General features: G+C 39.4%; 2 protein-coding genes across 29 annotated transcripts in view; one reads left to right on the forward strand and one right to left on the reverse strand.

The window, feature by feature from the left end:
• Positions 1-21,621, forward strand: part of LOC307031877 (uncharacterized protein) — a 187,885-nt gene that overhangs the window by 159,006 nt on the left and 7,258 nt on the right. The window lies entirely within an intron of this gene.
• The window catches only part of LOC307031874 (receptor-type tyrosine-protein phosphatase delta), a 121,858-nt gene that overhangs the window by 36,262 nt on the left and 63,975 nt on the right, over positions 1-21,621 (reverse strand). For 11 of the 28 annotated variants that reach the window (XM_079669392.1, XM_079669402.1, XM_079669381.1 and 8 more), the window contains exons 5-13: positions 11,692-11,880; positions 10,595-10,603; positions 9,896-9,913; positions 7,880-7,990; positions 6,463-6,474; positions 3,474-3,743; positions 1,468-2,049; positions 1,062-1,207; positions 688-832 (exon numbers count right to left, since the gene is read on the reverse strand). In XM_079669392.1, the coding sequence (XP_079525518.1) occupies positions 688-832; positions 1,062-1,207; positions 1,468-2,049; positions 3,474-3,743; positions 6,463-6,474; positions 7,880-7,990; positions 9,896-9,913; positions 10,595-10,603; positions 11,692-11,880 (1,482 nt within the window). The remainder of the gene's footprint in view (positions 1-687; positions 833-1,061; positions 1,208-1,467; positions 2,050-3,473; positions 3,744-6,462; positions 6,475-7,879; positions 7,991-9,895; positions 9,914-10,594; positions 10,604-11,691; positions 11,881-21,621) is intronic. The other 17 variants (XM_079669404.1, XM_079669405.1, XM_079669403.1 and 14 more) reach the window with 2 other exon arrangements.

A 21,621-nucleotide genomic window follows, 5' to 3' on the forward strand; every position in this document is an offset into this window, starting at 1 on the left:
TGATATAGTAACATAATCCAATTCCTCTCTTTCAACCTGTTTCATAAATCGGAGGTCTTTTGAATGGAAATGTCCCTAACTACAGAGACAATACTTGCTTTGAGCTTTCTATGATATCGTTACCCCACAACCCTTTTGATTTGAATTTGAATGGAGTTTAAACGTCAATGTTGAAAATGGGAAAATCCCAAGTGGTTCTTGGCAGTGTAGCTACATAGAAAGATCAAAATCCTCTACTCTCTTTTTTTTGGCTGACATGCAATGTCAAGAGACAAGGCTTCCTCAAATGCCCTTTTACTTATGAGAAACTGCTGGGCATTCATATAAATAATTCAAGGCTTTATCATTTATTTCAGTCAGGACTTTTTTGCACAACAAAGGTGGAGAGGGGAGGTTTTTGTGACCTTGTCTCCTGACTTCACATGAAAGCCTGTCCATGCAATCTTTTCAAAGTGAGTCCTGCATGGTCAGGTAACACTTATTCACTCTTTTTAAATGTTTACATCTTTTCAAATGCATTCAAGCCTCTGAAGGAAAAATTGGATTTGCTTTATCTGTGCTCAGGAGCTTCCTGACACTCTTGTCACTTGCGGATTTTGCAGAGGCACTTGTTAATTTGAAAATGCATTTGAAAATGTGTTCCTTCCCAAAGAGTTTAAACTGTGTGAGATAAGGAGGAAGACCTACGTGTCTGTGGAGTCTCTGCAGAGATCTCATTGGTGTACGCTCCTACTCCATGTTTACTACGAGCTGCCAGCCGGAAAGTATAAGTAGTGAAGGGCTTCAAGTCCTTCAGCAGGTACGTTGTTGTCGGCTCGAAGCTGATACGTTTCTGTGGACAAAGTTTCACATTGTCACTTCTTTCAGGCAGTTTTTTAAGATGATGAAATGCTGCTTTCTGATAATGAAGTCACAATACATATTTAAGATGAATACATGTTAATTTCATAAAACAAACAACGCATCATTGCAAACAATCAACACACCACTCAGCATTTAGTTACTCTGAGATTCAGAGTATTTTGTTTGTCATCACATACTTTAAATCCAATAACAGTTACCTCATCTTTGTCGTCTCTCTTCCTGTACATCAGCTCATATCCTGTGATCTGATTTTCCTGTCCGGTCTGTGCTGGAGCGATCCACGAGAGTAAAATACTTGTTTCTGATTTTGCTTCTCCCCTGAAGTCTGTGGGCTGGGCGGGAACTGCAGCGGGAAAGAGAAGACATGAATATATCACTCTCTACATCCTGAAGTATTCATGATCAGTACAGACATACTGGCACACATGCCAATTTGTATTGAGAGGCACATTGCAATACAATATAATAAAGTATACAGCACAAGGTTGAATGTATTTTTCTTAACTAATTGTAAACCACTAATGAAGGTATGTGACTTTAGAGTAATGGAGCTTACATTATGCAGTCCAAATATTTCTTATTGGTTGAATTTTACATTCTCACCTCCCGTCTTGGCGATGATCTGTATGTCATTGGAGAGAGGTCCATCACCCACGGAGGTGTAGGCCAGCACCCTTATGTAGTAGGTCTTGTTGGGGATGAGCCCCTGGATGGTGGCAAAGTTAGCCTCCCGAACGATCTGCTTCTCCCACAGGTTGACGTGCTGGGTGGAGTCCAAGGTGTAGTAGACCCTGTAGCCCATGATCTGCCCATTGGGCGCCTCCGGTTCTTCCCAGTGTATGACGGCAGTGGTGGTGCTCAACATGTGACCTCTGACTTGCCTCGGGGCCGTGCTGGGGGCCTGCTCCGCTGTTTTGGCCTCGATGCTCTCGCTGGGGGGCCCGCGTCCGATGTTGTTCACCGCCACCACCCGAAACTCATAGTCGGAGTACGGGCTGAGCCCCCCCACGCTATAGCGGGTGGTGGCTACGCCGTCGATCTCCTTGTACGTGTCCTCCGAGTACTTGGACTTGTGCTGGATGATGTAGAAGGACACGGGTTCAGGGTTCCCCGAGTCCCACGTCAACGTGATGCTGGTGGCTGTGCGCTCCGTCACCACGGGGACGCCAGGAGCCTTTGGTAATGCTGTGATGATAATAACACCATTAAAACATGCCTATGATAAGAAAAACATTATTTCTTTAGTACTATCGTTCAAAAGGGCTTTTTTTATTTGAATGCATTCATTTTCCATACACTGATGATTTACCATACTTTATTTCTTGAGTCTTAAGAGACTCATGCTGTGAGCTTTCTATTAATATCACTTTTGTAGTTAATATTTGTAAAGTTGCATATGAAGTGGTGTGAGATTGTGGCCCCCCTGTTCAGCAGCTCAGTGTCCTGCTGTCGTTAATCTCAGGTCTCCCAGTATGTATCACTTTAATAATTTAACAGCTCAATTTATTGCTTTAATTCCCCGCTCTGTGGCACATAGCAGAAGATATCAGGGCAATATATTGTCTTTATATGCCATCTGAAGTATGCTTCTGGGGGAGCTTGCTGTCAGACTGTTATATTGTGACTAATATCTCCATGTAATGTTGAGGAAAAACAAAGCTGAGTGTGTATCTGAGTCTGTCCCTGGTGTGCACGAGAACATCGCGACACCAATCTGGGATATGTTTGTGGTACGCTGCTGTGTAGATATGATTACACTCAGATAAGTACCCCATACCCCCCCCTCTTTTACCTCTTGCTAACAGAAATGGTGAGCTTGTAGCTGTGCAGCTCTCCAGCTGAGAGATAAGCACTTCACTATATTCTCAATCTGCCATCTAATGCAGGCAGGCCAGGGCGGGCTTGTCTAAGGCTTTAAGGAATCTCCTCAGATGACTTATCGTGGCGGCGAGACGTAAATAACTTTCTGCAAAGCACTGCGAGTAGTCCCTGCATGGATATTTACTCCTAACTTAAAGTCGCTGCACATTGGTTTATATTTATGACTTCATACAGAATTTGGAGCATTTTGAGGAAGCTATTATTTTTAGTGAAGGGGGAATAAATCCTTTCCTGTTAGAATCAAGATTTTAATCTTTTCAGAGTTTAAATTAATTCAAAAATTCCCCAAAAAAACTATTTTTAGCTAAAAGCAACTGCATGTGTTGAAACGTTTGTGCAAGCTTTCCAAGGTATTCAAAAACGGGCATTGTATGTTTTATTTTTGTAAAACTTGCTTTTCTTTTTTATGCTTTTGTGTGGTTGCATATTTGCAATCAGCTGACTTTTTAAATGTAAAAATCTAAATATTTTGCACACTTTCCTCTGCTTTCATGCCATCATTTGCCACACCAAGTTTATTAGGGGAGGCAATCCATACATTAGCAACACTATGTACTTAATCCTGAGTCAATATTGAATTGAATCGTGACCTCAAGAATCAACATCGAATGGTGAAGTACCAATAGGTTCAAACCTGTATTAATGAAGTCCAGCTCTAGCCTTTGTGTATCTTTTGTAGGAGCTTACTGATGACATTTCAGACATTTATTATGAAGAAGCCTCTTTACCTTTCACCGTTATCTGTGCCACAGCCTCGATCACCCCCAGCGTGGACATGGCCACACAGGTGTAGTTGGCCGACTGTCGCACGTCTGTGAGCTCCAACACGTTGCGTCCGATGGGCATGTCGTCCTCAGGCGTGAGGTCTTCTGCTCCCAGCATCCACTTGACGTACGGCATGGGCGAGCCCACTGCCACGCACGTGATGTTGACGCTGCCGCCCGGCATGATCTCATTGTCTACGGGTGGGATGGAGAATCGTGGTGGCACCCGGCGTACTGAAAAACATTAAACACGGCGTAAAAACACAGCAGGGAATGCATTATAAAGACTGATTGTTTAACATTTATATATTATATAACAGGATTGAAGTAATGTTAAAGTTGGAATTGTTGCAAGAATAAAATCTTATGTTGGATGAATGTTTAGAAATCACATTTGATCAAAGATTTTCAATGGAGAATGGGTTAACATCAACACAAGCATCATGCACGAAACACTGTATCACTGGTACAGATATAGAGAAAGTGCTGAGAGACCAGAGCACTTCCCAGTTGTATACAACAAAATAAAAGGACATTCTGTTTCCAGCTGATGTGAGATAATGTGCCACATCCTCACATCACACAATGACATGTATGACACCTCAAAATGGGAATTATGTTACTGTCCCATTCAGGCTCATTTCAAGTAGAAACCAGGGGTGTCAAATGTTATGCATTCACACCTTGGATACAATGTGTGCAAACACAATAACCTTTAATAATGTTCCCTGCCTGGATATTACTTTTGAAAGTGTCTTTCGACCTGTGAACTCAGACAGACAGCCTAGAGGAAGAAAGTGAAGTTATTCATACTTTCTTTATGCTGCTGAATTCAATGGGAAGTCTTTAACGTGTAACAAGAAGAGCAATTATGCTAACGCTTAAAGCATTAACATTGTACTTCGTCCTGTGGTTGTGCAAATCAGTCTGAGCCTTTGAATGATTGCATCGAAAAGATTAACTGTTTTTAATTCAAATAATTTGAACAGGACTGCAGGCCTCAATTCAGTTTAAGATGAATAGAAGAAAATAGCTTATTCAAAGAGGATGTGAAATATAACTTTACCTCAGAACAAGTAAAAGATCGAGGCAAGCCACATGTTTTATTTGGAGGAGAGGATGCTTTTACATTAAATATCAATGATAAAAGCTTTTCAACTACTTATGTACAGTTTATAAAGTAATCATTGTGCAGCACTTTAAAAAAAGTTTTGCTCACGCAATAACTTCAAATCTAATAAAGTATGATCATTAAAAGTATGTTTTCCTACAGCTCTCTTGATTGTAATCTGGATTTAAGTGGCCCATATCACTTGACAGCTCTAGCAGATACACATTCGCCCCAACAATATTCTCCAAAGTAAAACTTGAAAGAAAAGGTAACACTCTTAAGGTGAACTGAAATGTTTAACATTCATAATTCACATGGGCGGCTTCAAGGCCTTTTGGAGGGGAGCAGTAATCCGTCATGCATACAAGAACAATACGTGACTCTGTTAGGCGGAGGAGAGGGCTGCTGGGGTAAAATCAGAAGTAACGGGGTCAGGAGGAAGACGTGGAGCACACTGTGTAATGGAAGGTTAGTCTGGGGCTGCTGCAGGTTATAAATGTGGAAAGTGCACGTTCAAGGTCCAGGGAGAACTAAGAAACACTTTGAGAGTGGGGCAACATCTTAACACGGGATAGCACATTTGTGATTGCTCCTTCGGTTTTACCCAAACATATTTAAGAACATATGGCGTTTGATATCTACAGCATAAGGGAAACAAACAGAAATACCAGGTATTGATATTAAACATTAAGTGAGGACTGAAATAAAGTCATTGTTACTGCTTGTGGTATTCAACAAAGATGACATTTTTCACCTTGAAAGTAGTAATTCCCTTTAAAGTTCTGATTACTTATGTATTACCTGTTAACAGACCCTGCTGTGTAAACTCCCTCTATACGCTTTCCTGCGACTCTAAACTATTATTTTGTGCAGGTTTATTCCACAGCAACACAGGCACACACTTCCTGCATCTAATTCACAAAGCCCATTATGTTAGCAGACTGCAGCTCTCCAGAGAGGAAATCCAGGGGAACTGCTTGCATTATTAAATACAACGTTTCTCTCACTCAATATTTAATTAATATCCAATTGGATCACGCTCCCCACAGACATAATATTATCCTGCTCATTTGAATATCATTACATTTGTCAAGTCTCGTGGATAACGCACTAAATACTTTATTCTTTCAAGACCTTCTGTGCAGAAACATTATCTTCAGAGGGAGAGTGTTATCTCTGAGGGCAAAGTTGTTTTCTTTACCGCTTGGCGCTTGACTTTAGTGCCAATTACAACAAAAGGATTGATTTTTGCTTTAATATATATATATATATATATATATATATATATATATATATATATATATATATATTTGTTTTACTTCTAACTTCAATAAAAGAGAGCACCACAAGGAGAATGTGAGTGTAGTGATGCTTGAATGGCTCTGGAGAGATAGATCATGCTCGTATGGAGCAATTTTGCATCTATGTAGAGCTGCTGCTATTCGTTCCAGGAGCCTACAGTATAATCAAGGACATTGTTCATACTGGTGTTGTAAATAAAATGTGCTTTACCAGTGTTGTTTGTCTTCAGAACCAAGCAGGAACACTGACAGGGTGAAGCTTTAGTCGAGAGGGACGACTAGCAGTAGGTACTAAGAGGTGAACATGCTCTGACAGATGCAAATATTGTTCCCCCCCGCCCACCCACCACAATGAATCAAACATGCACCATCTGTAGGACAGTCAAGCACCGGGGGCATTTTCAATGGGAACATGTACATTGAATGAGCGACAAAGATTAAAACGAATATCAATTAAAGTGAAATTATTTTTGAAAAAATATATATTTTTGTGACAAATGAACTGTTTTGTGTTGTGTTCAAAAAGTCAAAACACACCAACCTTCTCGTAGCTCTGAGGGATGAAGGAAATGTGATGCAGAACAAAATAAAATAAGGAAAGGAGAAGAACAAGGGAAACACAGAGAGTAAAAAGGCCTGTTTTAGGTTTTTAAATGCAACTTTAACAAGTCGAAGGACCTCCTGTCTCCAGTGTGCAGGGAGCACCCTGTATCACACTGGCACCCAAATAACAAGGTGACATATAGGATAAGAAATAATGTTTATTTTTAATACAATATTTCATGTGATAACACTTTAATAGTAATTACAATCAATGCATTTTGCTCTTTTATATATTGTGAATACTGCAACTAAGGGTGGTCATTGATTTCACATGCCAACCATAAGACAGAAGACTATAGATTCTGCATTAAGAAATTAATTTGAAATATACCTGCTTCCTCATATGTTTTAATTGATACATTACTTTCACATAACTGGAAGAGTTACAGTGGAATTTGCATGTGAGTTATTGACTGCTGCATGCAAGTAAAAGTGAGAAGCAGTAACGACAGCTGCATAAAAGGTTGTGGCTTCTAAAGAGTGAAAGACTACATCCTGACAAATGTGTTACTTAAAGCGTTCTTTTGAATTGTTGACAAAAACGAAATGTTATCAAGCCCGTTTCCATCACTGGTTTGGACAAATTTGTCGGTAAATGGCTACATTTTACACATGGCTGTACAGTGCTAGTACAAAGAAGTAGATCCACTACCCATCTATGAGAGACATGGAGAAACTCTTCTTGGATTAGTTTTAAAGCAAAACAAACGTATTGAGCTTAAAAACGTTTTACTCAATTGAGGATGTTTAATTTATTTTTAACCATTCCCGTACAGATTTCTGGTGTGATAATTAAAAATACCCAGACAAATACATTTATGGAAACACAAATAATGTGTAGCAATAAAAGTCTAGGATCATTAATTACCATTTACATTACAACCATTTATTTTAAACTGGTATTGAATATATAATAATTGTTAAATGTCATTGTCAGTAAAACTAGTGAGATTGAATGTGTCCTTCTAATGTTGATCAATAGAGAGGGAAAGGCCAGAGAGGATGTGTTCACTGCTGGGGAAGAGTCAGTCCGGTTTGAAAGGCGATTAGTGGATACACTCAGCAGGCAGTCTATTCGTTGGTGTTAGACTCAGGATTATCAACAGGAAGGAGCAGAAACACACACCAGAGCAGATTTCATAGGTTCAAATCAGTGCAGGTAAGTTGAGTGCAAAAACAAATTATAATTAGAAGAGAACCAAAGCATCAGAGACAAAGCATACTTACAGCGGCCTCACAGGAAGTGGCCCTGCAGACTTTATTGGCTGATTTAAAGGTTCCTCGTGAATTTTTAAGAGAAAGTTATGATAATATTTGACAGAAGCATGCCTTTGTATCCCACGCGTGTCTCCTACCTCTGACATATAGATTAGCGGGGGCAGAGTAGCGGGTCCCGTCGTTGTTGGTCGCCACACACTCATACTTCCCCTGGTCCGACTCCTCGCTCTGCTCTATCTGGAGGGCTCCTGGTTGGGAATAGCAAATGGGGTGGTGGGGTTTGTTTGGTTAAAATAACATTTTTCACAACAAGTTCACAAACAAAAATGTAAGAAGTTGTTTGACCTCAAAGGGGGCAACATCAGCCCCCTTCATCTAGCCTCAGTAGTCGGACAGACTGAGGACAGTTGTTCAATATCTTATAAAATGCTATCTGTTCCTATAAATCTATATATTTTAAAGTTTATCCCCCATCAATATCACAGCCTGATCCACTGGATGAGGTCAAATGTCGGCTGTTTTTATCCTACTAAAGCTGAACATGGTATTCATGCAAGACATTGCAATACATATATATTTATTGTAACTAAAGTAAAAACAACGGAAAATAAAACATTGTGAACCAAATCCAAAAGAGAAGAAACTAAAAGCAGCTAAGTTATCTTCCATCTATAATACTGTTACCTTGTTGATGACTTCTTTAGAGAAAAAGCCTGATAACGTATAAAGCTATAGGGTCTAAAAAGACACTCATCATAATGCCAATGTAAGAAAAAAAGTCATTTCATTTGAAGAATAGGGGCAAGCCCTTCAATATACAACATGTCACTGGACTGGTCAATATGGGGATGAGTGATACTGCTTCAGGGAAACATGGATCAAACGAAAAAAGGTTTACAGTATAAGAAAGCAGCATAACAAGGGAGGACAATTGAAAGAAAGAAATTTAAGTATGAATTTTAGCATATTCAATCACAAATTGAGTGCAACTTTCTCCTAACTAAATAATTTGGGACTTCATCTAGGTGAAGTGTCTTTCAAAAAATGCAGCCCCTACAAAAAATTGAAAAATGCTGCTCATATATGTGGAAAAATGTTAATTGAAGTATTATAAGTCAAAAGCAACATATAACCCTCTGTAACAAAAGTTTGGACATGCAAATCTTGGCAAGAAATGTATGTCGGCACAACTTACAACCTTCTGACAACCCTTAGCTGAAAAATAAAATGCAATTGTATTAGAAGACAAAATTCAAAATATCGACCTGAGCGGACAAGAAAGTAACCAACCACTGCTACAAAAGACACCCATAAAAATCCACTAATGGGATCAGCAGTGTGGTGTCACATGACCCAGGGAAAAATGGTTTTATGCATCAACAACTCCTCAGCTTCATCTCACAATGCAAAAATGAGGCAATCAGGTCCTCGCCAGACTCTACTGTTTGCCTTCCCCAAACCCTGAAGAAAAAAAGTCAAAAAGTAAAATATTCTCCAAACCCAAGAAAAGTAAAAAAAATAGGTGAAAGAGAAAAAAAAGCACCGTAGAAACTTTATCAAAAAAGTGGTTGTTTGGGCTTTTTTGTAGAGGTACAGGAGAGGAAAGCAAATAGAAGAAATGGAAAAAATAGTTTGCAAAGATAGAAAGATTTCTTTGGGAGAAAAAAGCAGAGGAGAGGCAATGTTGTCTTCAGCATGCCTGCGTGATTCCACAGCATCTGTGCATATGTTTTAGTGCTGAACAAGAACAGCTAAGGGGGAAAAATGCTTGGTTGTTTTAGTTGGACAAAAAGAGGGACAAATGATTCGCTATGGCCAAAAAGAAAACAAAAATGAACGGAAAAAATATAGTTTAAAAAAATAATTGTCATTGGATATGCTTATTTGAGCCAAGGCAAGCATATCACAACTGAGCTGCACAGGCTCTTGAAAACCAGAATACAAAGGAGTAAATAAAGCATAGACAAACAAAAATGGAATACAAATTTAGTGAACAGAACAGGACAAATAATAGGAAGGTCCGTATGAACGTAATGGGATTTGGTCTCGGTAAACAGGACAGAAATGGAGGTGATTCAAGTGAATGGATGGGTTGACAGCAAGAATGAATTTGTATTATTTTCATTCTGTGAACGTCAGTTCAGCACTCTTACCTCTTATTGGTGTACCACCTGGGTGGATAATATGAATGCAAATAAGATTAGAAAGAAGAAGCATTAGTACGAGTAGATAGAGGCTGGGGGCTTTGGAAGAAGAATCAAATTAGATTTAACAGGGTACGTAAATAGAGGTACGAGAGAAAGGAGAGAGAGAGAGAGAGAATAAGTATTGTTCTGTACAGGATTCGTCATAGAAAATCATGGGTCAGAGAGAAGTACATTGGTGTACCACGGGGAGGTGCCATTTTGGAAGTGGCAATAGCTTCTGAAGACCGTCTACTGAGGGGAAAGACTTTGAGGACTTTGTGTGTGAGATCAGAGCAGACATTTGTAAACAACCCTTGCTTCACCTGAGCTAAACTGAGCTGGTCACCTCCCTAAAAGTCTCTTAGTGTGCTGGTGTTACAGATAAGTGAGTGAGTGGGGGGTCAGTGAGTGAGTAACACACATGTGAGTTAAGTTCATTACTCGGGTCAGTGTATGACAATGCTAAGCTAACGTTTGGTGTTATTATCTGCAGGTAAAGGTGGTGCTACAGCTGGTGGTGGGACAGTGAGGGAATAGTGTATGTGTCTCTAGTATTAGCCCTGACTCTAAACTATCCGTTAGTAAAATGCATGCCATGCATTTTAATATTTGTTGGAAACATGAAATTAGTGGGGGGTGATGTGTGCTTTAGAGCTAAGCACTTACCAAAGGATTCTGTAGATTTAAAAATATAGAGAGAAGAAAGACAGCATAAGAATATGATTATATTCTTTAAGTGAGTTTAGTTAACAGAGGTTTCGTTAATGCTTTATCAACTCTACGTGAATCATTAGAAATACGGGTTAATTCTACACAATTCTGTTGAAAACAAGTCAGCAAGGTTAACAGGTTAAACATAGGACAGCTGTGGAATCTGAAGACACACGGTCACACATATACAACTGAAAATGTACAAATAGTTTTTGTAATGTGTCACCTTGAACTGGCACATAAAGCTGCAGCTATGATTTTAGTATTTATTTGAAAAAAAAGAAATCTCCTTTATTGAGATATTGAAATCAAACTGGGAATTTTCAAGCGAATGGGTTTATTAGGGTCATGTCACAGGCAAATAAAAACATTTAAGCAGGGGCTGTAAATCCAAAGAATCAGGGGAAAAAGCCTTGTGAAGTTGTACACACTACTGTGGCTGATTAGTGTCCAGTTATAGACAACAGATTGTATGCAAAGGAAATATTTATTTAGAGGACGTTTAATGATCCCTCTATCTCAACAAATCCACAAGGAGGATGATTAATTTGCTTTTCTGCATGCTTTCCCATTTTAAAATCAAGTGCACTCCTTGGCAGGTTCTGAATGAAACCAGATGTTGAATATTAATCCTTTTTCCTTTTTTATAAAAGGCATAGGAAATTAAGAAGGTTGGATCCAATACAAATTCTGCACCAATGCAGTTGAAGGAAATCACCACAAAACAGCAAAATAATTCTTAGTAAAGAGTCACAGCAGTGAGCAATGAGGCAGAGGTCAGGGCAGAAGCCAGCACACACAGAGGGACAATCCTACAGCCATGACAACACTGGAAGACAAAGGGAGACACACTACAGACACACACACCGGGCACACAGATACAGGACAGGAAGTAGTAGAAACAATGCCATTACCTACAAAAATAAAAGGCAAATGACAGGTTAAATCGTGGGAGGAAGAAGAGAATGATACAGGGGGAGCAGATCAGATAGAGGACACCAGAAGAAGAAGGCTTCCTGTTTTAAGTCAGTTTTCAGCAGTGGCAAGCCTACCTGATCTGAGTTGTTTAATGCGCCCGTTGTTGGTGGTGGTGTTGACGGGGAGGAAGTCTTTGAACCAGGAAATGTCGGGGTCGGGGTTGCCACTGGCGGCACAGAGCATGGTGGCAGTGCGTGTTCGCTCCACCACCTTCAACTGGGGGCCCATGTCTATGGTGGGGAACCCCGGGGGCAGCTGGTCCTCTGGGGACACAAGAGAGACATTAGAGATGAGTTCAGGTTCAGAAAGTCTTTAACAGCAACAGCATGAGTAGTATTTGTATTTATCATATGTAGAGGGGTGTGTGTGTAGTGATAGAGTAAGAGGAGCAAAACACATGTTTAATTTTTGGATTCAGATTAGTTATTATTTGTGGTCGACCCTACAATAACATCCCAAGATCAATAAGGAGGTAATAAATAAATAAATAAATCAACATTTTCATTTTCTCTCCTTTACAAGCAGTAATTATCTCTAACGCACATGACATTTAACTATTGACAAGAACACACAATGAAGACCTATGGTCAAATTGAACATGGAGGGTTGTGAGAAGATATATGTTATGTCTGTAATCGGGAACATTTTGTTCCCGAAAAACAGTAGTAACCACATCTACAATGGCTGTAGATGTGTTCAGGGGAGGTGGGGCCTTGCAGTTCTTTGATGATGGCAGGTGGCTCAGCTTGTTGAATGAGCTGTCTTGTTCCTGCCTGTGTCTCCTCTTACTGACAACAGGAAGGAGAGCGGGCTTCGTTCAGATGTGAGAGGAGATAACTCTGCTCCCCGCTCAAAACATGTTCTTTTAGTGACAGAAAATCAGAGCCGGATCAGCTCTGGCTGAAGCTCGCAGAGAGGGTGCAGTGTGGAATTTTTAGCTTAGTGTAAATCTGCTAAACACGTCCTGCTTATGCTGAATGCCAATGAGGTTTATGTACACCTTTAAGTTCCCCTTCCCCTGCTGTGATATGGCTAATTAGACTCTTCCGCCGTTCTCGTAAACGGCACCTTTTTTGGAAAACACTTTCTTCATTAAACTTTCATGAGGAGACATCAGTCTGGAAACAGCTTTGAGATGCCACAGCCTGCAAACAGCCAAACGACAATCATGGCCACCTTCCAACAATGCTTTTGGGTATCTGGCATGAGAAACCACTTCGATGGATAAATCTTCTCAGAAATACACTGTATTACAAACGAGTGACTTCAGACTGAACCGCAAAACTTTCCCATGCAACTCTGTGTCCCTGCATGAACTGACATTATGTTTAGACTAATGGATTTTGTTGCATGTTTTAATGAACCCCCAGCCTATATAATGCATACTTTAAAAAGAAATACATTTTCTTGGCAGTTGATGCACTGTAAGTTATATTGGACATCTTGGCCCATGCATCATTATTTGGTTTATCACTCACAGTCCTTGACATGCTGTGTAATATATATTATATAAGCCATCTTTATCCCTTTGGGTATCCATTAAGGTAATGAGAGCTGCCCTGGCGTCACTCTTGTTAAAAGTTTCTTTGTGACTTGCACCGCGTTTGCTTGTTGTTGCACACTACTAATGTACAGCTTATTAAAACAATAACCACTCACCTCAGTCCCACAGTGGCCATATGTACTTAATATCATAGTTAAAGCAGGAGAGTTTAGCTGGATGACAGAGCCATTCAAACATACAGAAATTCCCCAAATGACCTTTTTCTTGTAAACTTGTTCATATTGCTTTACAGCCATTAACTTTGATTGCATGGTTATGGATGGTGTTTCCTATTAATTTGTGGCTTTAATGTGATAAGCTTCAACAACTCAATTAGCTCTATTTGTAAATTAAAATGTTGCCTCACAATAGGTTTAGTATTTTGATCAGTCGAGCATTGTAACAAAGTATAGGTACTCAAATAATATACTTAAGTACTGTTTGGACATACTTGCACTTTACTTGAGTATTTCCATGTTGTGCTAAGTGTACTTCTACACTACTACATTGATTTAAACCCCATAGTCAGTAGCTACATTTTACATTTAAAAACAAATGATATAATGCTATACTTTAAAACTAATCTACCCAGTATTTAAAAAAATATTGGTGATAAAAGCTGAATAATAATATTCTATAGTAATGTTATACTAAACGGTATACGGTAGTGCAAAACTGAGTACTATTAGTTTTCTTACTTTGAGTACATTTACCCGATAGTACTTATGTAATTTTAGCAAAGTCACATATCCCATTCTGGACTATTTCTTGTAATTATGTATTTTAAGACTAAAGTATTCCTACTTTTATTTGAGTACTTCTTCCATCACTGACTGTGATCATCGTTCACATTAATATGAATTAATGAATGTATTTTGTTCATTTACAATCAAGACATACAATTAAAAAGTGCTGAAACAGTCACACCAACAATATTTAACTTTTAATAATTACACATTAATTACATTTTCTAGGAAGAAGAGCTAAAGCCTATAAACGTGTATTTTCTTAAAACATACACCTATGGCTGAAAGAGGGAATGGTCTAATCTGAAAAACCGCACATTCAAAGGTGTTCATCCAAATGGAGAAAGACGGGGAGGAGGGGGAAAGGGATTTAATTTTACAAGCTAGCTGCTGTCCAAGCTCCCTTCAGCCTGTTCAAGGTCGCACAGACAATTAGCCGATTCTACAGCGAGTCAAACGTATACCTGATCAAACACAATAGCCAGCAGCAAGCCTTGGAGCATGGATGCGTGTTGAATATAGTAATTGGATGTGACAATTCATGCGAAATAAAAAGCAACTCCTGTGAAATTGCAATGTATTCTATAAAAAAAAAGTGCTCAAGAGATCATCATTTTGCTGTTCTTTAAGAAGTCACAATCATTATTCAGCTCTCAGGAGTAAAGAAGAGGGCGAGGGACAACATTTATTCAATATGAAAATGCTTTAGCCAATGTCAACATTATAGTTTTGCAGTCCCCTGTACGATATTGGGACAGTAAAACAATGGTATGTCTGTCTTAATGTCTAAAGCGTGGCTCTCTGATATTGTTAAAACACATAAGGCCAGGCCAAGGGCACTTTCACCAGACCCATCTCCCCGTCCTGTAGTGTTACACGATGATCGCCCGTAACTCCAGTGCAGGCAGCTGATATGACTCCAGGCAGTGCATTTAAAATTAATGATCTGTTACAAAGGTTTCTGGCCTTCTGAATGCATTCCTGCTCAGCCCGGAATTGTATTTTACAGCTGCTTTGTGCACTTGTGCTCGACGAGAATGGCCACAAAGTCATGACATCAACTGGAAGGTTTCTGAATGTTTCCTACTTAGGAACTTTGACGTCATCAAGCTCCAGTTCTCAGCAATACCCTCATTTACTTCACATAGATAATTACCATTGTGATAATAAATAAAGCAAAGGAACACTAGCTGGTGCTGTGATTTAAAAACTCCCAGCTGCTGCAGATTTTTCCTTACAAGGCAAAAAGACCAAACTGAAATAAGATCAATCTCGATGTAATTCAATGTCGGCTTGTTTGTTGTATACTTTTAGAGAATTCTGTTTATTGGCAATGTGCTTAAAGTAAAGACTGAAATAGTTATTCAACCAGAGGCCAAAGGAATTGTAGTTGTTCCCATGTGCTTTGTTTGCAGTTCCACTTAGAGTTCAGACGTTGGTTTTCCACCTAAATTATAATAAATTCTCCTGAGCAGCTACTCCATTGCCCCGTCAGGAACCCTGAGTTGAACAAGTTTGATTTGCTTGTAGCACATTTGTTTTTAAACGTGTGTTCTGGGGCTAATATACTTTATGCTGTATGACTTGAACGTACAGCCCTGAGCTACCCTGTACAATAAATGAAAGTCAAAGCTGAAAGGTGAAAAAAAACATTAAAAAAAGATTTTCCCCGCCTTCTTATTCCACCTTGCTGAGAGCTGCAATCTCAAGGACAGCCTAAGACAAGGGCAGGTTCTGCTTTACAGACCTACACTGTATATTCAACAATGGATCTACACACTAAATGAGATGGAAGGAAGAGAAATGCTGAAGTCACCTTCTAAAGAAGTGCTGAGCACTGGTGCTTGATATAAAAAGACTCCCAATGACAATTTGCACACATTAGCCACTGCCAGGCTATCAGGCCATATGAAGTGCGCTGCCAAATATGAGAGCAGTATAAAAGGGACATTGGCTCAAAAAGTACCTCAGTGAGCAGATTTCCGCTGAAGACACAAGGCCACTGGACATAAACTCAAGCCATTAGCAGATTATATATATATTGATCAGAAGAGAAATTACATTTCCCTCGTATGAGAACAGTTCCTGCAGCATCTGTCGTCATAGTGCACCAATAAACACACACAATCGCAGCGTCTGTTCAGAGTAAACTTCTCACCTGCTGTGCGTAATGGATTGAGTGACAAACTCAAGTATCATCCTCCTTGTTCTGGCTCTAATTAAATCAACCTAATTGAGTTTAAACAGATAAAGGTAGCATTCAAATGTGATATGTTACTGTTTACATGTTTGCTCAGTTTATGCAACAGTGTGCACGTGCAGTCTGAGGAGATGTTTACCAGCTATTACAGGACTAATGCAGTTACATCTATGGAGGGGAATTTTAATAAAACGATACAACCAGACGGTAAAGCTGAGCCCACTATGTCTGCTTCAGCTGTGGGACATTACAACATACGTTTTCAGTCTCTTGCAAAGTGTATACCGTGGCAGCAATCTTTTTCTTTGCTGAATGATAGACTCTCCACAGAAAAGAGGCTTTTAAGAAGCAATAACTCAGTGAGCTTGTGTTGCCAGATATCTGTACTCTGCTAATATTGCATGTGCTCAAGCTCTCAGGTTAAGTGGAGTGCGTTAGACATGTTAACAGCAGGCTATGATGTCAAACTGCAATGCAACATTCATCATGGTGTTGTAAAACAAAAACCATAACATGTAAAGAAAACTTAGTGCAAATCTGATCCTAAAGTCTAAGTAATCAAGATGTGTTTTATGTCGCTGAAATCACATTTGGCTCAAACATGACAGAATAACTCAAAATAAATTAGAGAAGAAAATAAGCCTCAGTTGCACCGGGTTTTCCAAATGAAGCCATTCAAAATAAAACCTCTCCGGTCACATTCGGCTTTAGTTCTGTGGCTTCCTCGGATTGGATTTGACCTTTTCTTCCCGAGTGGAACAAGGCTTTTCACCCTTTGGTTGAGGTTATTCTTCAGGGGAAATCCCTTCAGGAAATAATAAGATATATTTGTTGGACTTTTTTGAGTGGATACAATCTGCTCATAGAGGCTGTCACAGGTCACTTGCTGTGGCAACATGTTGCAGATAGGTGTGTGTCAAGATGTATTGTTGTTGTGGCATCGCTCCTTTCCAAAGATGTGTGGGAATTTGGGACAGATGTGTCTTCAAGTATGACACTTTACAACGTTTTACACTGCTTTTTCCTCTGCCCTGAAGATTATCCTTGCACAGTTTACGAATCAATCTCGCTAACCGTCCCAGATAAGATTCTAGCCAGAACAAAAAAGATGACATTACCCACTGAGTGTGACAGCTCTGCTTATTTTTCCAAGCAGCCTGAGCCAAAGCCATTTTTCCCAATACACCATAGCATATAGTTTGAAGTTGAGGGACATCGATTAATTCTCTTTCCATGCTCAAAAATCCAGAAGAAGTGAGAAAGAAGATGGGATAATTTAGCAGGGTGAGAGCTTCTCATCGTGTTTATCACAAGGACACCATTTTAATTGACTTGTTTCATGGCCTGCTTATGCATCAGCTGACCTAGATTCAATTAGGTCTTGGTGTTTCATGTACCAGCAAAAAGTAATTCATAAAAACAATATTTCCATGCAAACAAATAAAGGTTAAGGTGCAGTAACATCACAGAACATTCAATCTTGACACATAAATAAATTATATTTGACCAAAAGTCATAGCAGACATAGAGTCTTTGTGGCTTTTTTTTTTAAATGAGGTTGTTGATTCGGAACCTATAACAACAATTGTGTCCAATTGAATTGTTTAAAGTTCTTTAAAAACGTTTTGCAGGCCTGGTTTATGCGTACGTTCAGAAGCGGCCTGAATCCTCTTCAACAAAATGTTGTGTTCGGCTCCCGTTCAACTGACGTATTCAATTATTTTTTGTCTTTGGCATGGGAGAGGGAACTGTTAATTGTGCTTTTGTTTTCACACAAACCAAATTACTCAACCAAACGTAAGAGCTCTTGATTAACAAAGGCAGACAGCTATTCCATTTTGTGCCAATAATATGACGGCATCTGTTTTCCTCCTCGAATGTTTCACCACTTTCACCCACATGCTGCTGATTTCCCTGCTCTACTTACAGGGTACAGATCGTACTTATACAATCCAGCACCTAATGATTGACAGGTTGTACATCCAAGTCCAACCTTGGCTTTATCAGTGACCTGCAGCTTGGTTAAACTCTCCCCAAGTTAGACTCAGACAGAGTAGTTTTTCTCAACAAACTATCCATCATTCTGGCCAAAAACGTTTACAGAGGTTAAACTTGTCCCAAACATTTTCTATCATATGACCAGGGCATGATAATACTTTATTTGATAGTTTTCAAAATATTGATGTCATATACTTGTTGTAGTAAACATTATATATTCTTTAATCTTTACACAGTTTGCCGCATTACGTAAACCTAGATTATTCTATGTTACAAGTACTTAGTTTACTTCTTTCTGCATTTAACTTGCAGCTTTGTTTTAATGTCTATCTTGTATGTTGCACTGTTGGGGGAGCCTGGGAATTAAGAGTGTCTCTGCCAATAACTATGCTGTATTGTACCTATGGTAACAAAACCTTTGAATCTTTGAAAATAGACCTGGATTAAATGCACTGAGTAGCTTTTTTATTATATTTACTGCCCACATGCCTGGATATTGTTGCAGGATATTGTGTGTCTTACCGCTGCCTTGAGAATACCTGGAACAGTTCATTAAGTGAAAAGGATATCTTTGAGGTAAAGCATGGTTCATATTATTTAGATGGAAATAAGCATTTAGAGTATAAAGCATCATTGTTTAGCAAGAATAAGAAATGACATATTGAGGTGTCTGAATTCCCCCTACATGCCCTCAGAGAATCTTATGTCTGTATTTATTTGGTGGATACATCCCGGTGCTGTTTGGCTCACAGTCTGAATAAGATTAGGTTTTTTCCCTGGAGCTTCCTTTGAGCCACACTTCCCAAACACGCCTGCTGGTACCTGCACTGGCTGGATATTGCGTAAGTAATCCAATAATGGAAAACAAAATGCTCAGCACTCTCTTCTAATATCATGTGGTCGGGGTAATTCTGATATTCATCTTCCAGAGTTGTTTAAGGGTTCACAGGCGAGTGAACTCTGAGTCAACCTTCAAATTATTTTAAAACATGGCGTCTGGACTGCTGTGGTTTATATTAATGTGCAGACTGGAAAATACCTAATATAATTATTACCCTGAGGCCATAGCTCTTCAAGTCCCAAAGACTTAGATGAACTGATATGAGAAAATGTTAAGTTGCAGAGCATGACTGCTTTTAGTTTACTTTTACAAATGTGTGTGTTTTGCAGGTCTCGCAGTTCAAATATTTTCAGTTAATTTATCGTTTATAAATGTGTTTTTTAATCTTCATACTTACTGTACATGTATGAAGTTGCTATATAAGATTATTCCTTCTGCTGTCCTTTAAGTTTACATGTGTCTAATTTGTGTTTTAAGGCCCCTCTGAAAAGTCAGCAGTTGTTTAACAATCTTTATCATAATTGGCAGGGTGATTTAAAATAAAAAAAAATAATAAGACAGCAGTTGCCAGTTTAGCTGTTGAATGCAAATGTCTACTTTGTTCTTTACCCACTTAAGGGATTCCAGAAAGCAATAATTTGTCTGATATATGTTTGCAATTGTTCCCTATTGTACTGTATTTTTTTTGGTAAAAACATTTAGTTTTCGTCGTAACAGGAATCAGCAGTAAGTGTAGCTGTGCTAAGGAAAATATGCTTTACTTAATTAGTAGAGTCTTCAGGTGCAGAGCAACACTAATGCATATTACTGTGAATGTGCCACAGTTGGCCCAAACAGCTAATTCCAATTGACTTTAATAGTTTCAAGAGGCACAGGCGCACTATAGCACAAAGTGGCATACAGTCTCACTAAAGCCTGGTCCCTCTAAAAGGCAGTTAATTAATTTGCCAAACAAATGCAGCCTCTTTGAAAAAACCACTAAGGGCGAGCAACGAGAGACCATAGTATCCACCACATTTTATGTCACCATTGTTGACTAAAGGAGGGAAATCGGAAAGTATTATGAGATATATTTATTGTATTCCTTCTGCTGTGAAGATGAACGTTGGAGCAAAATACAGGAGGAGGAGGTGAAGCTCGGCTAACCCGAGGTTACCGGCTCTCTGTCTCATTGAAAAATAGCATCGTCTCCCCCTTTGCCCCGCACTGATTGTTTCCTCCATAAATCCCCTTTGAGATTGTATAATTAATTGAACGCTGCTTATTTGTCATTAAAAAGCCCTAGCCTAATGCCTGAGATTATGAGGAAACTATTGTAGAGTCAATCTATTAATCATCAGGCCGTTTCTCCCCCAGAAGATCCTTCACACATGAACAATTCAGCCGTTCCTCTCTCTGAATGACATTGGGGAACTAATAGTGAAACTTTAAGTCAACATACTGATGTCATAGTACATTGTTACTTTAAAGTAATCAATCATTTGTTCCCATCGATAATAAAATGTATATAATAAAAATATATACCTCTATGTGTTTCTTTGTGAAATGCTTTTTCAGAGAATGTGTTGCTTTGTTAAAGAGGACATCTTATCCTACAGTAAGTGTTAGGTTCATATTTGTAATGTGTGCCTCTACTGCCGATGTTAGAAGCATATAGAAGCGTAAGTGTTACATAGTGAGGCACCTATGTTCCAGAAGTAAACAAAGGAGTCCAATGAAGGCATTTCAAGCACACCCCAAAGCATGATAGGGCCTCTTTAATTAAAGTGGCAAGCACACATTAATAAAAGACAATCAAATAAGGAGGGCCCATGTAGTATCCATTAAACTGTTATTTTACCATCGTTGGCTGAATACGGTTTAATATGAAATATGTATTGCTGTACAACAAACATATGCATCCAGTTCCATTGAGAGCAGTTTTTGGTACTTTTGGGTGAAATTAAGGTATAATGACAAACCATATCCAGGCCATAAAAAGTTACTTTGAAATGCCTCCCTTCCCTACTATATACTCTTTTTTTACAGCAGTCTCAGCTGGGGCATATTGGCTGATTTGAGCTGGGGGGCACGCTGCAGAGACGTACGCTCTTCTGGCACACCGCCCCAACTCTCCCCCGGCCCCGTGTCATTCATAAACATGACGGATTAGCTGTGATATTTCTCCATTTACAACATAAGCAGAGGGAGTTTGAGGGAAGAGAATGAAAGCTGAGTGTTAGTGGCAGATGCCCCTCAGGGGTGGTGCTAAAAAGGGTGGGTAAAGAGTGAGATGAAAAGGACAGATGAAGCAGGAAGGGCGGAGAGGGGGACTAACTCTACAGGCCTGGCTGGGCATGCAGGAAGCCAGACACACATCTCCATTTACGCTCAGATGACCCCCCCCCCCCCCCCTCACACACACACACACACACACACACACACACACACACACACACACACACACACACACACACACACACACACACACACACACACACACACACACACACACACACACACACACACACACACACACACACACACACACACACACACACACACACACACACACACACACACACACACACACACTTCTTGCTTTACACGTCAGCTCAGCCTGCTCTAAGTTAGGATCACCTAGGGGGAAGGTGGATTTGGAGAGAGATTTTAAGACCTTATTTTCTACCTACATCA

This window comes from Notothenia rossii (assembly GCF_949606895.1).
Source record: "Notothenia rossii genome assembly, chromosome: 3".
Classification (NCBI taxonomy): domain Eukaryota; kingdom Metazoa; phylum Chordata; class Actinopteri; order Perciformes; family Nototheniidae; genus Notothenia; species Notothenia rossii.